This window comes from Thamnophis sirtalis, unplaced genomic scaffold (genome assembly GCF_051295495.1).
Source record: "Thamnophis sirtalis isolate CommonGarterSnake01/CBP01778 unplaced genomic scaffold, rThaSir2_p1.2 scaffold_7, whole genome shotgun sequence".
NCBI classification, from domain to species: domain Eukaryota; kingdom Metazoa; phylum Chordata; class Lepidosauria; order Squamata; family Natricidae; genus Thamnophis; species Thamnophis sirtalis.
Window position 1 is genome coordinate 87,064,678 of NW_028261387.1, and position 17,295 is coordinate 87,081,972.

General features: G+C 47.3%; 1 protein-coding gene across 2 annotated transcripts in view; it reads left to right on the plus strand.

Annotated features, from left to right (window-relative positions):
* Positions 1–17,295, plus strand: part of CDH4 (cadherin 4) — a 1,112,351-nt gene that overhangs the window by 928,077 nt on the left and 166,979 nt on the right. For both annotated transcript variants that reach the window (XM_087720535.1, XM_087720536.1), the window contains exon 6: positions 622–766. In XM_087720535.1, the coding sequence (XP_087576661.1) occupies positions 622–766 (145 nt within the window). The remainder of the gene's footprint in view (positions 1–621; positions 767–17,295) is intronic.

Sequence of the window (17,295 nt, forward strand, 5' to 3'; positions counted from 1 at the left end):
AGGATGCTTAGATCTGGCCCGCGGGGCCTCCCTGGAAACAGTGAAGGACTGGCCCCTGGTGCCTCTGCCAACAAAAACAGAGCTCAGGAGGACTGCGTGTGACCCTCCTGGGCTCCATTTTCGCTGGCAGAAGGTTGCAGGAGGCCATTGCAGCCGAAACAGAGCTCGAGAGCCCACTTTCGCTGGAAGAGTACTCGAGCCACCACAGGCGCCCCCAACACAAGTGACATCGAGCTGGCCACCCCCCACTCCTCAAGGTCAAACACAACCCTGATGTGTCTCTCAATGAAATCGAGTTTGACACCCCTGCTCTAATAGCTCACACTTGTCCAAAAAATGATACAAAACCCATTAAACCAGCTATATAGTAACTAAACATCGACACCAATTTGAAGGCACATCATGAAGCCTCATATTTTCTTCTGTTGGTGTTTACCAAAATTAGCAGGGTAAATTTCAGTATAAGAAAGAAAGAAAGCTTTTAAAAAACATTCAGAAGTATTCAAAGGTTTAGAGTGTTTAACGATTTGGTGTTTTTTTCTTTCCATATACTTATTTGGATGTTGCATTCCATAAAATGGTGACCTCTCTGTTTTTTATTTCTTTATTTTCTTTTAACAGCTTAGAGCACACGCCGTAGATATGAATGGGAACAAAGTGGAGAATCCAATTGATCTCTACATTTATGTGATCGACATGAATGACAACAGGCCGGAATTCCTAAACCAAGTCTATAACGGATCTGTTGATGAAGGATCTAAACCAGGTATGTCTGAATGTCTCATAAAGCTATTTTTAGATAATAGACTCAAGTTGGACTATTGATCTGTTATTTAAGAAATCTGGCTTGTCTTAGATCAGAATATTAGAGAAACAAGATAAAGTTTGAGATTCCGAAGCAGAGGAAATGTCTTATTCTGAAATACACATTTAGCCTGTATCACTGTTGCTCCTGTCGGATCAGAGAATGGAAAAAGAATTATACATTCAATTTTGCAGCTACTAAGATTGTTGGACGAGCAGACAGAAAAACAGCCAGGGAAGTGATTGAAGTCTGGGAAAGAGGTCCCCCTTCACCAGGAATGCTGATTTACCACCAGCTTATCAAGTACCAAGCTATGGTGGCACAGTGGTTAGAATGCAGTACTACAGGCTACTTCTGCTAACTGCTGGCTGCCAGTAGTTCAGCAGTTCGATTCTCACCAGCGTAAGGTTGACTCAGCCTTTCATCCTTCCAAGGTCGGTAAAATAAGGACCCAGGCTGTTGGAGGCAATAAGCTGACTCTGTAAACCACTTAGAGAGGGCTGCGAAGCACTGCGAAGTGGTATAAAAATCTTAAGTGCTAGTGCTAAGTGCTACTTAGCAGGCAAGGGCTGCACAGCACAAGCAAATAATAGCCAAATAATGAATAACCAGCTATCAACACACACCCCAATCAACATCTAAAAAGCCACATACAACAGGCAACATATAACTACCGCACACTCTGTTAGAGAGAAGTTCTCTGAAGATGGGCTCCGGATACAAGTCCAAAAGCTTGGAAAACAAAACCTCTGTTCCTGGTGACTGACCCAGATTGGTTCCTGCAATGGAAAAGAGGAATCAAGTATTTTTACTTGATGTCCTTCAAAGGCAATGCGGAAGGATGAGGGTTTGCTTCTTCAATATTGTGCAGTCCAGAGGTGGGTTCCGGATCCTGTCGCAACCGATATGCTGCGACGGGGCCAGATGGTCTCCTTGGGTACGCGCGCTGTGCACATGAGAGCTTCTCCAGCGCTGGTATATTAGTTGAATCCTGCAAACAGCCTCCTCCCAAAGTCTCTCCTTATATACTCTCTTGGGTGGAACCTAATTACAACCACCTGGGTCCAATTATCTTCTGCATCTGCATAGTTGCTGTCGTTGCTTATCTGCCCACCTTTGCCTGCCGTCCGGGACCAACTCCCTTAGCTCCTCGCCACTGCTCCAAGGCCTGATGTCATGGGCACATTCCCTTTGGCTTTCACCGCTGCTCCATGCCTCAGGCACCTCCTGGTGACCAACCAGCCTCTCTGGTCCCTGCTTGGAGTCTGAACCCTGTCCAGGGTCCTCCACATCTTCCAGAGCCGACTCATAGTGCCCCTCGCTATCAGAGTCTGTTTGCAGCTCCAACGGCTCCTGCTGGGCCACAACAGATAACTAGCCAGCTTAGACTTAGAATAAATGAGCTGGAAGAGACCTTAGAGATCTTCTAGTCCAGCCCCCTGCTCAAGCAGAAGAACCTATACTATTTCAGATAAGTGACTGTCTAGACTCTTCTTAGAGGACGTGGTGGCTCAGTGGCTAAGATGTTGAGCTTGTCGATCAGAAAGGTTGACAGTTCGGCGGTTCGAATCCCTAGTGCTGCGTAATGGAATGAGCTCCTGCTACTTGTCCCAGATTCCGCCAACCTAGCAGTTCAAAAGCATGTAAAAATGCAAGTAGAAAAATAGGAACCACCTTTGGTGGGAAGGTAACAGCGTTCCATGCACCGTCAGTGTTTAGTCATGCCAGCCACATGACCACAGAGACGTCTTTGGACAGCGCTGGCTCTTCGGCTTTGAAACGGAGATGAGCATCGCCCCCTAGAGTTGGGAATGACTAGCACACAGGCACGAGGGGAACCTTTACCGTAGACTCTTCTTAAAAATCTCCAGTGATGGAGCAGCCATGATTTTTGGAGGCAAGTTGTTCCACTGGTTAATTATCCTCACTGTTAGGAAGTTTCTCCTTGATTTCAGGTTGCTTCTCTCTTTGATTAGTTTCCAGCCACTGTTTCTTGTCCTTCCGTCTGGTGCTTTGGCGACTAATTTGACTCATTCTTCTTTGTGGCAGCTTGATCACTTCCAACCAAGGGGAAGGTACCACCTGACTTTGTCATTGGTTCCCCAGTAAGCGTCTCTTACTGTTACCATGATTTTTTTTCCCCGCATTCAACCGTAATTGCCTCTCTTCAATTTAAACCCACTAATCCATGTCTTGCATTTTCATCAACACATTGTGATACCCACTGATAAATGCATTAGGCTCCTTTGTTCTTTCAGTGATACACCGAGCCAGTGCCCATCCGCGTGTGCAACGATGTACATCATTCACACTGTTAGACAGTTGTGGTCAGCTGCAGCCAAGCTGCTTGTATATTCTTCGCGTCTTGTGTTCCTTCTTTGTATTTTCTCTGAAGTAAATCCAGCTGCGTTTAGGCTTTTTTTTTTCCAAACCAAGAATGCCAGGTAAAGTTAGGTTTGTGGAATTGCTATTTCAAAGGTTTCTCTGATATCCCAAAGACGTTTTTTCCCGCAAAAGGCAAGTGGGTTTTCTTTGGTTTTCTTTGGAGACGTTTCCAGTGGCGGGATCCTGCCGGTTTAACAACCAATATGGTGATTGCGTGCTGCGCACACACGCACTCTACACATGTCAGCAGTTTTAACAAAATTTAACCTTCCAGGTTACTTCTTGGGGGAGGAGAGTGGTGGGTTTCCATTTTTTTACTATTTACTCGCGCACACTCGTGATGCTTCTGTGCATGCGCAGAAGCGTCCAAGCAGGTGGGCGGAGCCTCCTGCTGTGAGCGCTACCGGTTCAGCCGATCCGAGCCAAACTGGGAACAGCCCACCTCTGGAGGAGGAGGAGGAGGAAAACATTTTCATAGTGAGATGTCCCCAGTCTTTCCTAACACCATCTGGTTTGGGTTCAGCATGTAAAAATCATACCAAATTATTATATATCATATATCCATTCCGATCTAATGCAGAATTTCATGAACTGAAAGAACATGAACTATAACATTCAAACCTATCAATGTTGCATTTATCTAAGATATCCTGAATCCAACTGCGTTAACATTCATTCTGAAAATAATCATGATACGATAAACTGTGATGTCCTTTATTATGAAATAAAATAATACCTCGGGGATAAAATATTGCACTTGTCCATTCTAATAGTATGTGGAATTATCTACACCCTGAATTTTATGCAGAGCCAAAATCTGGCGCATTGCTTCCCCATCAATCTTATTACAATCAGTCTGTTCTCCAGACGAGGCTTTATTCATTTCTGAAATTTTCCGAGGAATCAAATGGCACCCTCTATATGTAATGTTCCAATCTTATTCTACTCCTTTTTTTCATCATATTTCATCCCCAAGGGGAAAAAAATTATTGAGAAAGAAAAGGAAGTATCTCCATATCATTTTGAGTGCTGGTGTTAGGAACTTTCCGGTGGAATCTCATCCCACTGGGGAATACGCAGTGGGTCACAAAAGTTAATAAATTGGTTATGACCATGTGATCAAAGCTACTCCCTATTTCTAGATGGATTCCGTAATACACAGAGATTACAGGTAGTTCTCAACTTATGACCACAATAGAGCTCAACATTTCTGTTGCTAATCGAGACATGCGTTAAGTGAATTTTGCCCCGTTTTATGACCTTTCGTGCCTCTGTTGTTAAGTGAACCACTGCAATTGATAAGTAAGTAATCCAGTTGTTAAGTGAATCTGACTTCCCCATTGACTTTGCATGTCAAAAGGTCACAAAAGGTGATCACATGACCTTGGGACACAACTGCCAAGTATCTGAATTTTGATCACATGATCTTGGGGATGCGGGAAAGATTGTAACTGTGAAAAACAGGTCATAAGTCACTTTTTTTGGTTCACTGACAAATGCGCGCTCGACAAAAGCGCGCCCGACAAAACCGCGGCGAGAAAACCACGAGGTCGAAATCGTGCCCACAGAAGGTCGCCGAAAAATGCTGACAAATGCACGCCGACAAAAGCATGACATCAACAAACAACACGAAAACAACATAATAACCCTAACCCTAACCCTAACCCTAACCCTAAACCTAACCCTAAACCTAACCCTTACCCTTACCCTAACCCTTACCTTAACCCTAACCCTTTTGTCGGCGCGCATTTGTGGGCGCCCTTTTGTGGGTGCGATTTCGAACTCGCGGTTTTATCGCTGCGGTTTTGTCGGTGCGCTTTTGTCGAGCGTGCATTTGACGGGTCACGACTTTTTTTCAGGGTTGTTGTAACTTTGAATGGTCACTAAATGAACGGTTGCAAGTTGAGGACTATCTTCACTACAGTTTTGACATTTTTTGACAACCCCTCTAACCTCAAGGATGTCTGAATCCTCAAGATTTGTAAAGTATAAAAAAATGGGGAGCAAGTTAGAAGTACTGATTACAAAATAATATACAGGTTATCTCCGACTTACAATCATTCATTTAGTGACTACTCCAAGTTGCAGTGGCACTGAAAAAAGTAACGTCAGATGATTTTTCACCCTCATGACTGGTGCAGCATCTCTAAAGTCCCACACTCAAAATTTGGACACTTGACAATTGCATATTTAAGACATACATCAATAAATTAATAAATAACGCATGCATATTTATGAAGGTTGTGGTGTCCAGGAATCATGTGATCCCATTTTGTGACCTTCTGACAAGCAAAGTCAGTGGGCATCACATTCACTTAACAACCGTGTTACTAACTTAAGAACTGCAGTGATTCACTTAACAACTGCGGCAAGAAAGGTTGTAAAATGGTGGGAAATTCACTTAACAACTATCTTGCTTAGCAACAAGTTGAGGACTATCTGTAATACATTCCAGATTCTTGAATTCAAATGGAGATCAGTATTTTGTAGCAATAGTTCATAATTAATAGCATAGTTTGAGATCTATATTCTGTTTTGAATACCAAAAGGCTTCAATTTCTTTTCAGTTCAGTTTTGAGATTCCTTTTTTTCCCCCTATGTGCAAATATGACAGCATTTAATTCCCGTTTCTCAAATCCCTAAATTCTACAGGCTGCTGTCTCGGCCGAACCCTTCTTTTTCCTTGACCAAAGTTTGCATATAAACGACATCCTGTGAAAATGTTAACAGATATTTTGGGATCTGGAAGGAGATTAATATTCAATAAGCAGACAAGTTGCTAAATCTTTGCTGCTACGTTTAAAGATTTATTTTGAAGCGTCAGTTGTTTTCCTAGTTTCTTAATTAATGCAGTCTCAAAGACGGTCAGTTGTTTATGCTGTTTTCTTGCCTTCTCAAGCATTTTTTTTTTAATCCCATGTTTGGGAACGTGAAAAAGAAAAGTTCGGATTTTGAACTGCATTTATGTACATGGGCCTATATCCAGATATAGAATCAGAGGTGGGATTCAGCCAGTTCAGACCGGTTCACCTGAACTGGTAGCAGAAATGACAGGTGGGTCTGTTTATTATCCAGGGAGGTCTTATTTTCAGGGAAACAAGGGTAGGGGGCTGGCTAATCGGCTAGACATCATGATAGAAGATAAGGATCAGAAGACAACAGTATTGATAGAAGTAGAACTCGGGGTCTCTTGGTGTATACCTTTAACCACAGCAAACATCCTCTCATGGTTGCATTTTGTGTGTGTATGTGTGGGTGTGTGGGTGTGTGACTGTGTGTGTGTGAGAGAGAGAATTTTATGATGCCAAGCAATGCATTATACTACTAAAAGTGGGGATTTTTAAGAAATAAAACCATGGAAGCAAATCACAGGTGGATTTCACCCCTGCTGTATACTCTTCATCACAGACTCCAGTAGAGCTCTATGCCGTCCTATTTAGGCACATTTTTAAGGCCGGGCGCATGTGTGGAAGGTGCGCATGAGCAAAGCTCCTTCGCGAGCAAAGCTCCTTCGCGAGCAAAGCTCCTTCGCGAGCAAAATGCAAAGTGAGCAAAATGCAAAGCAAGTGGGCGCACGCGAGGCGAACCGGTGGTAACAAAATGTGAAACCGACTGCTGTCTGGAATATATCAACTTTGACCAACTCTTAAAAGTGTCACTTGATTCATCCTTCCTATATGACAAGTGAAATGTCACGAAAACCATAAACAATAAATTAAAATATGCTTCTATTTATATGTATCTTAAGATTCAATACACGTTTAGTAATATTACGGATTCCTAGAATAATCTTTTGCCCTTAATTTTCCAGGTACTCTGTATGGAATATCATTAAGACAGATTTCTGAACAGTTCAGATTGGATATGTTTCCCTCCCCCCCCCCCCACCACCACCAATCTTTTGGATGCCTTGGGCGAGTTCTGTGGAGAACTGTTTTTCCGCGGACTGGTGGAATGTGCCTGCATCCTGCCTGCACGCGGATGGGGCTATGCTTGCTTGTGCAGACCATTTTCTGCCAGACCATTGTTGGTCCACCAGTGGTGGTTCCAGATGCCATTCCAACCGGTACAGTTGGAACAGGCCCGGAAGCGTCCACATGGACGCGCAATGCCGCACACGTGTGCAGCACACACATGCATCTTAGCGCCTCCGGAAGCCGGAACGGTATCCGGTCCTCTGTGCAAGCTCTGGTACGCCCATACCGGCGCGTACTGCCTGCAATTCACCACTGTGGTCTACAGACCAGGGGTTGAGGACTCCTGGCTTAAGAAATATAGAGGAGAGAATAACAGAGTTGGACAGGACTTTGGATGTCTGCTAGTCCAGCTCCCTGCTTGAACAGGAGACGCTATACCATTCCAGACAAATGGCTGTCCAGCCTCTTCTTAAAAACCTCCAATGATGGAGCAGAGTACCCACAACTTCTGGAGGCAGGCAGGCTTATCCACTGATTAATTGTTCTTACTGACAGGAAATTTCTCCTTAATTCTAATTTGCATCTCTCTTTGATAAGTTCCATCCATTACTGCTTCTCCTGCCTTTGGGTGCTTTCGGGAATAGCTTGAACCCCTCCTCTCTGTGACAGCCCCTTAGATATTGGAACACTACTATCAGTCACCCCCTAGTCCTTCTCTTTGTTAGACTAGACCAGGAGTGCTAAATACAAGGCCCGGGGCCCGGATCTGGCCCGTGTGGTGCTTAGATCTGGCCCGCAGGACTGACCTGGAAACAGCAAAGAACTGGGCCACAGTGCCTCTGCCAGCAAAAGTGAAGCTTTCACTGGCAGAGGGTGGCAGGAGGCTTTCACAGCCGAAACTAGAGCTTGGGAACGTGTTTTTGCTGGCAGAGTGCTCGGGCCACCACAGGCGTCCCCAACACGAGTGACGTTGAGATGGCCGCACTCACCTTGACCATGCCTACATCATTCACCTGACGTCAAAGGCAACCCTGATGCAGCCTTCAATGAAACCCCTGGACTAGAAATTTTCATCGTATGTTTAAGCCCCTAGTTCCCTAATCATCTTTGTTGCTCTTCTCTGCACACTTCCTAGAGTCTCCACACCTTTTTGTATCATGGTGTTCACAACTGGATATCTTGCCCAACTTCCCTTAATTGCAGTAGATCTTCCCTAATTGACAATAGGGAACACTGCCAGGCACCAAAGCGGGCCCAGATAAAGCAATATGGAGAGATTTACAAGCAGGGTAGGACAACTGAGGACACAGGTTAAAAAAAAAAAAACCAGTTCCTACAAGGATTCACTCGTGCCCTGGTGACCTCTAGGCTGGAGTACTGCAACGTGCTCTACATGGGGCTGCCCTTGAAGAGTATTCGGCGACTTCAGCTAGTCTAAAATGCGGCCGCGCGAGCGATTGTGGGTGCACCTCGCTTCACCCACATAACACCTATCCTCCGCGAGCTGCACTGGCTACCTGTCGATCTCCGAATACGCTTCAAGGTGCTACTTGTCACCTACAAAGCCCTTCATGGTATTGGACCTGGGTACTTGAGAGACCGCCTACTGCCAATTACCTCCACTAGACCAATTAGATCCCATAGATTAGGCCTCCTCCGAGTTCCATCTGCCGGTCAATGTCGACTGGCAACCACGTGGAGGAGAGCCTTCTCGGTGGCAGCTCCGACCCTATGGAACGATCTCCCCATGGAGATTCGTACCCTCACCACCCTCCAGACCTTCCGCACAGCCCTCAAAATCTGGCTATCCCGTCAGGCCTGGGTTTAAAGACCGTAACCCACCCGAATTGTATGAATGTTGTGCTTTTAATGATGTACTGTCTTAGGTGTTAGTCTGTTTGTTTTCCCCTCCTTTCGAGTTGTAAGCCGCCCTGAGTCCCCCCAGGGAAAAGGGCGGCATATAAATAAACTACTCTAAACTCTCTAAACTCTTCACTGTTTGCTTTAGCCTCCAGTCCCCCAATCATCTTTTCTGCCCTTCTCTGTCCCCTTTTTAGAGTCTCAATATGTTTTAGAGTATTCCACAGATTCTTCTTCATTTTTAAGTTCAGATTGAAATTGGTGCCATGTCTTACAATCTTGTGTGGGAAAGCATTTAGAAGACTTTGCCAATCGCTTACATTAATTTTCTATTGTTGATTTCCTCTCCCCCCTGCTTTTTGTGACTATTTCAATACTTTGCAGTTGAAAGCAGATTGTAGTATAATTTTTGCTTCTCAGTGTTATTCCAGTGAAGAAAAAAAAACATTTAAAACAATTTCCTTTGCTATTTTAATTCCTTACCTCTAATAAACAAATCTCTGCAATTTTCTCATACGGTTAAAGAAATAGATTTTCAAGTAATAATTATACATCTTAGGTTAAGACTGTAAATTTTGTTTAAAAGGTTGGTCTTTATGATCAGATTGTTATAAAAACCTGATTAGCAAGAAGACTTCAGAACTCTGTATCAACTGAGGCTATTTGCTTCTTTAAAAATATGTGTGAAGAGAAATGCCTAAGTTAATCATCTTTAGAATACAACCACCTGCCTTGAGATAAATCAATTATTTTCAGCAATTAGTCAGGTAAATCAATTTTTTTCTGATAAAATAAGGCAGTTAATTAGCCATAAAGATCATGTGTTGACAGCCTGTATAATAATTAATCTTTTTTAAAAAAAATAATGAGAAAGACACATTATTTCATTTCACAGGAAAGATGCCATAAAATCTCAGTCCAGCCTTAATAAGGTTATTTTTCCTGAATAAATGAAGAGGTCGATCAGATCTGAAGGATAACAATTTCAGCTGAGACACTAGATGGCAGCAAAGAGGTTTTCCTTTACTGACATCTTGTGGCTATTCATATTTTTGCAAAATATGTACCAGAGATTAAATGCTTTGTACTTAGTCTGTACCAGGGGTGGGCTGCTACTGGTTCGGGGAACTACCAAATCCCACACCTGGTTGGCCCCTCCCATCCTGTACCTTTCCTCCCAGGAGTCTTGCCATGGCCCGTTTTGGATGCAAAGTAAATGCAGGGCCCGCGAAGAGGCTCGGGGAGGGGGGAAAGTGGGCCTCCCAAAAGTTCCAGAAGGTGGGCCCGTTTCCAGGCTCCAGAGGGCCTCAGGAGCCCAGGAGAGGAAGTTTTCCCCCTCCCAGAGGCTCAAGGAAAGCCTCCAGAGCCAGAGAAGGTGAAACCCCACCCACCCCGCCGTGGTGCAGGAGGCCAACTAGGCCACACCCATCATGGCCATGCCCACCCAGCAACCTGGCAGAGAACCCTTTGCTGAAATTTTTGAAGCCCACTTCACTTCACCATGAGGTTGACTCATTGGCACCAACAGAATACATTTATGCCACTTCATCTTGTGTTGAAAATGTGAGTCTCTACAAGATCCTACATGACATGATCCTACAAGGGATGCTGGAATCTGTAGCACTACAATATCTATATATCCAGCTCAATTATCTCTAGTCTCAGTAAAGTTTGCACTGACTTTGTCTACAATGTCTTCAGGCAAAGGTCTTTCCCAGTTCATCTCCCTGGGACCTTTCAAACTGGAGAAGCTGGGAACTTAACAGGGATTTTTAAGACATAAAGCTGGTAGGCTTCTGTTTCTTCATGGCTCATTCAATTTCTGCCCTCCTTCAGAACTTTTTTTGCTCGGTTGCTAGTATTAACAATGCCCCTTTTTTCTTCCCTTGATAAATGTTTCTTCAAATTGCAATCTCCCATTCCCTTTGCCTTATTCTGAAAGGGAACACACATTCCCATTGGCCAGACAGTAAGGCTGCTACTTTTGTCTTACTACATTGTAAGTGATTCCATTGTCTGTCCATAAAACATGACAGGACTTTCTAGGTTTCATGGTAAGCCGAGGTGGCGCAGTGGTTAGAGTGCAGGACTGCAGGCTACTTCAGCTGACTGCAGTTCAGCAGTTCAGCTGTTCAAATCTCACCGACTCAAGGTTGACTCAGCCTTCCATCCTTCTGAGGTGGGTAAAATGAGGACCCGGATTGTTGGGGGCAATATGCTGACTCTGTAAACCGCTTAGAGAGGGCTGAAAGCCCTATGAAGCGGTATATAAGTCTAACTGCTATTGCTATTGTTATTGCTTATGCATTGTTACCAAACATGGGCAGTAAAACACAACCAGAAATACATCCTATTGAACCATGTTTAGGTTTAGGTTTAGGTTTAGGTTTATTGGGATTTATATGCCGCCCTTTTCCCTGAGGGGACTCAGGGCGGCTTACATCCACAGGGGGGGGAAGTGCAAGGTCAAAACAAACACTTTGTGAACAAAAGAAAAATAATAAAACACAACTTTCATTCAACAATCAAACACTCGGGCGGGTAATTGGAGCCTATCCCCAGGCCTGCTGGGAGAGCCAGATCTTGAGGGCTGCGCGGAAGGTCTGGATCGTGGTGAGGGTGCGGATCTCCATGGGGAGCTCGTTCCATAGGGTCGGGGCAGCAACAGAAAAGGCTCTCCTCCGTGTGGTCGCCAGTCGACATTGACTGGCAGATGGGATTCGGAGGAGGCCTAGTCTGTGCGATCTAATTGGTCGATTTAGGGAGGTAATCGGCAGAAGGCGGTCTCTCAAGTACCCAGATCCACTACCATGGAGTGCTTTAAAGATGGTCATCATTATCCTGAAGCGCACCCGGAGACCAACAGGCAGCCAGTGCAGCTCGCGGAGGACAGGTGTAACGTGGGCGAACCGAGGTGCGCCCACTATCACTCGCGCGGCTGCATTTTGGACTAGCTGTAGTCGCCGGATGCACTTCAGGGGCAACCCCATGTAGAGCCCATTGCAGTATTCCAGTCTAGAGATCACAAGGGCTCGAGTGACTGTTGTGAGGGCCCCCCGATCTAGGTAGGGCCGCAACTGGCGGACCAGGCGAACCTGGGCAAATGCCCCCCTGGTCACAGCTGACAGCTGGTGGTCAAAAGTCAGCTGTGGATCCAGGAGGACTCCTAAGTTGCGGACCCTATCTGAGGGGTATAAAATTTGACCCCCCAGCCTAAGCGTTGGTGTATTAGCCAAATTATTAGGGGGGAAACACAACAGCCACTCGGTCTTATCCGGGTTGAGCACCAGTTTGTTAGCACTCATCCAGTTCTTAACGGCCTCCAGACCCCGGTTCATCACGTCCACCGCTTCATTGAGTTGGCACGGGGCGGACAGATACAATTGCGTATCGTCCGCATATTGATGGTATTTTATCCCGTGCCTCCGAATGATCTCGCCCAGCGGTTTCATGTATATGTTAAATAGTAGGGGGGATAGGACCGAACCCTGAGGTACTCCACATGTTAGGGGCCTCAGGGACGATCTCTGCCCCCCCACTAACACCGACTGCGACCTGTCCGAGAGGTAGGAGGAGAACCATCGCAAAACAGTGCCTCCCACTCCCACCTCCCGCAGTCGTCGCAGAAGGATACCATGGTCGATGGTATCGAAAGCCGCTGAGAGGTCAAGGAGAACCAGGATGGACGCATAGCCTCCATCTCTGGCCCTCCAGAGATCATCGGTCAATGCGACCAAAGCGGTTTCTGTGCTGTAACCAGGTCTGAAGCCGGACTGGAAGGGGTCAAGATAGCTAGCTTCCTCCAAGGCCCGTCGAAGCTGAAAGGCCACCACCTTCTCAACAACCTTCCCGATAAAGGGAAGGTTGGAGACAGGACGAAAGTTGTTTAAGATGGCTGGATCTAACGATGGTTTCTTTAGGAGGGGTCTTACCACCGCCGTTTTGAGTGCGGCGGGGAAGTGCCCCTCCCGAAGGGAGGCGGTGACAACCGCCTGGATCCAGCCATGTGTCACCTCCCTGCTGTTAGCCACCAGCCAGGAGGGACACGGGTCCAGAATACAAGTGGAGGCACTTACAGCTCGGATGGCCTTGTCCACATCCCCAGAGGCAACTTCCTGGAACTCAACCCAGAACTGATGTGGCAAATGATCCTCCTGTGTCTCAGCTGGATCTACTGCGGTGGAGTCCAAGTCCGATCGAAACCGAGCTACTTTGTCCGCCAAGAATTGAGCATAATCCTCAGCCCTACCCTGCAAGGGGTCTCCCGCATCCCTCCTATTAAGGAGGGAGCGGGTTATCCTGAACAGGGCGGCTGGGCGTGACTCGGCGGACGCAACCAAGGAAGAAATATATGATCTTTTTGCAGTTCTTAATGCTCGGACATAGTCCTTGGTGCAGGTAGTTAAGAGTGCTCGGTTTGCCTCGGACCTATCGGACCTCCACTGGTGCTCTAGGCATCTCCTCCGGCGTTTCTTCTCCCGGAGTTCCTCGGTAAACCAGGGAACTCTCCGGGATCCACTGACCCGGAGGGGCCGTAGTGGCGCAATCCGGTCGAGAGACTCCGACGCCGCCGAGTACCAGGCGGCAGCCAGAGTCTCCGCCGAACTGTGGGCGAGGGTATCAGGAATAACCCCAAGCTCCGTCTGGAACCTCAAAGGGTCCATAAGTCGCCTGGGGCGGAACCACCTGGTCGGTTCCTCCTCCCTACGGTGGGGGTTTGGCCTCCGGAAGTCAAGCCTCAGTAGGCAATGGTCTGACCACGACAGGGGTATGATCTCATTACCCCTCAGACCAAGATCACACATCCACTGCTCCGAGAGAAATACGAGGTCGAGCATGTGACCCGCTGCATGGGTTGGGCCCCGAATTACTTGGGTCAAGCCCATGGCTGTCATGGAAGCCATGAACTCCTGCGCCCCATCAGAGCGTTCACCGAGCGATGGCAAGTTGAAATCCCCCAGAACTATAAGCCTGGGGAACTCAACTGCCAGCTCGGCTACTGACTCGAGGAGCGAGGGGAGGGATGCTGCAACGCAGTTGGGAGGCAGGTACGTTAGCAGCAAACCCACTTGACCCTTGAGGTCCAATTTTATCAGCAGAGACTCACACCCGACAAGCTCCGGAGCAGGGACCCTACGAGGTAACAGAGACTCCCGGATTACAATAGCCACACCGCCACCCCTTCCCTGGGCTCTCGGCTGATGAAGCACCTGAAATCCCTCTGGGCACATCTCTACAAGGGGGACTCCTCCCTCTGTGCCCAGCCAGGTTTCAGTAATACATGCCAGGTCTGCCCTCTCGTCAACAATTAAGTCCCGGACGAGGGGAGCTTTGTGAACAACAGACCTGGCATTTAGCGACAACAGCCTGAGACCAGGGTCCTGACTACTCGCGCCATCTGGTCTTGGAGTGGGACTCCTAGGGCCGGAAGGAGGGATCTCTGTAATGTAGCGAACCCTCCTTCCCCGGTAATGGCCAGCCCTAAGGTCCCCGCCGTATCTGCCTCTCCCTGTCACGACCGCTATGCTCCGACCCACTCCCATGTCCATGGTCCCCCCAACCACCCCGGTTCCTCCCGCCTTCCCCAGCAGGTCCTCCGAGTCAAGCATTCTCATTTATCCACTCTAACAAATCCCACGTAAGAATTTAAAACATATAAAATACAAAGGTAACAATTACTAAAAGTGGGCCATTCACTCAATTCCAAGCAACTCCCATACACTCAACATTCTATTTAAAATTGCGCCGTTATAATATATAATAATATGGAAACAGTGGAGGAAGCGATGGTCTGCTCCTCTCCCTTCTTATGTCCTGGGGAGATGTCCTTAGCCACCAAGTCAAAAGTACGTAATATATAAGGTGGCTGTAGGCAAACAAGATTGAGTATAAAGCTCCAGAGTTCGTAGACGGCTCCCATATAGTTTTGCCCCACTGGTGGAGGTTAGCGGGCTGTATATTCGAAAGTCTCTTTCTCAAAGATATATAAGGGCCCCAATGTAGGAGGCCAGAGTTCGAGGCTAACTTGCACCGCTCTTGCAAATGGAAGGAAAATTGCTGGTATTTTCGGGGCTCAGTCCTTGTCCCTGCTGTCGCCATCCTCTATTGCTCCTTGCCAGTTGGCCACAGTCCTACTCCTCTTAATAATTAAGTGAGCAGGGAGCAAGGTCCAGAGGGGGCTACAGCGATAATAAATGGCAAAACAGCAGATGATAAATAATAAATTAGGTAACAGGTAGTAAAGTGAGCAGAGATAGATCCGAGGGGGGGGGGCGTCTAGGGTAGTAGCAAGCACGACCATTCAATCTGTAGATTCAGTGCAGCCTCCAACAGCTTCCGACAGCCCCCTTCTTTAGAGTAAACTAAGATAAAAAAAGTTCACCCCTCTTAGTTCACTAGTCACTCACTAGTCACCAAGACTCACAAACACAGACACCACCACTCAGCTCCAGCATAGTCAGCAAGCTGGCCGGAAAGGAGGATGTAAGAATGTAATGTTGTGAGTCAGCTGTTTGGCGCCGCCATTTCCTCCATGCTTTCCTCCACGCTTTTCTTCTAAGCTCAGCAGCCGCTGTTCCGCTGCTCTGGATGACTGGTAGGACCAGGGGCCAGCAAGTAATCGGCCAGGGGGGCTCACCAGCAGCACCAGGGGCTTCCGAAAAAGACCAGAGATGGTAAGGTGGTAGGGGAGGCTCCGAACGCCCGCGCGCCGCTCTCACCGCCGCGCGCCGCCGTCGCCGCCGTCCTCGCACAGCTGGGTAGCCCGGGCTGCCGCTATAGTAAAAATGCGAGCCTCCGGATTTCAGCAGGTCCTATAGATTCCGGAGCTCTTGAGCTCTCCCAGGAACTGTTTCCCGCTGTTTTTGCGGTCCGTTTGGAGGCTTCTCGGTGCTTTTTCGCCAGAATTAATGTGGAGCGAAAAAGCCCGGTCGCCATTCCAAACCCGCGCATGCGGATGTATATCTCAGACAGTATAGAGCTGTGATGGCGAAACGATGCCATGCATGCCAGAGGTGGCACACAGTGCCCTCTCTGGAAGCATGTGAGCCGTCACCCCAGTTCAGCTCCGCAAAGCATGTGTGCACACCTCCCGCCACCCAACTGGTCTTTGGGTCTCTGCTGTGCATGCACAGAGGGCAAGACACGTGCAGGGGAGACAAGTGCACCAGTGGTGGGTTTGGACCGGTTCGGCCGAACCGGTAGTGGTTTGGCAGCCTGGGTCACTGGAAACGGCAGCGACCCAGACCTGCCACACCCCTGAACTGGTTCTCCCGCCATCCCTATGGTGCCACCATCTTGGGTTTTTGCTTCTGCACATGCTCAGAGCAATCTTTATTGCCCTGCGCATGTGTGTACATGGCACAGCCATGAGTGGACTGGGAGTAATGACTGCCAGAACCCACCCCTGGCGTGCTCATGCAGGGGCGCATACAGGGGGTAGGGTGCATGTAGGTGGGTGTGCACACATGTGCAGGGGGTGGGGTGTATGCAGGAGGCATGCATGTCTGCACAGGGGGGCGTGCGCAGGGGCATGCACCCATTGCATTTTGGGGGTTCGCGCGCATTTTGGGCACTCAGTCCGCAAAAGGTTAGCCATCACTTATATAGAGTGACTACATTCCCCATAAAATAAATAGTTTTAATGGGAAGAAGGAAGAGGAAACGAGAGGAAGAACTGTAATCATGGCAATGGCTAGATAAAAGAAATCTTGGTCTGGCCCAGAATTGTACCCTAGGTAAGCATCTTAGACAAGGCCCTTGGTAGCTCTCATTAAAATAAAGGGAAGGGGAAAGCCCATTCCAACTTGGGAAATTATGTTACTATAGCTTCACAATAAAACAACATTAGCGTAACATGGTTTGGCTATCGTGTGGTCGATCTTGAAGGGCTGACAGTAGCAGTTAAAGTATAAGCTACGAAGAATCTGTCTTCCACATATATTAGGATGATGATGGAGGAGGAGGAGAAGGTAGAGGACGGGGGAGAAGTGGGTGGGGAAGAAGGAGGATTGGGCAGAATTCAAAATCATATTCAGCTTTGCAATTATTATATTTATTTTATGCCTCGGGACCTGAACCTGCTATTTTATCAAGGGCCAGCTATTTTTAGCATGAGCCCAAATGTGCCTCATCAAAAGTAAGAGCTCAGATAGATACACAAGAGAGCCACTATCGTGTACTAGTTAGAGTGATGGGTTACAACTAGAGGCACTGAAGGTCAAATTCCTTCTCTATTGTGGGAGACGGATAGCAATAGCAATAGCAGTTAGACTTAAATACCGCTTCATAGGGCTTTCAGCCCTCTCTAAGTGGTTTACAGAGTCAGCA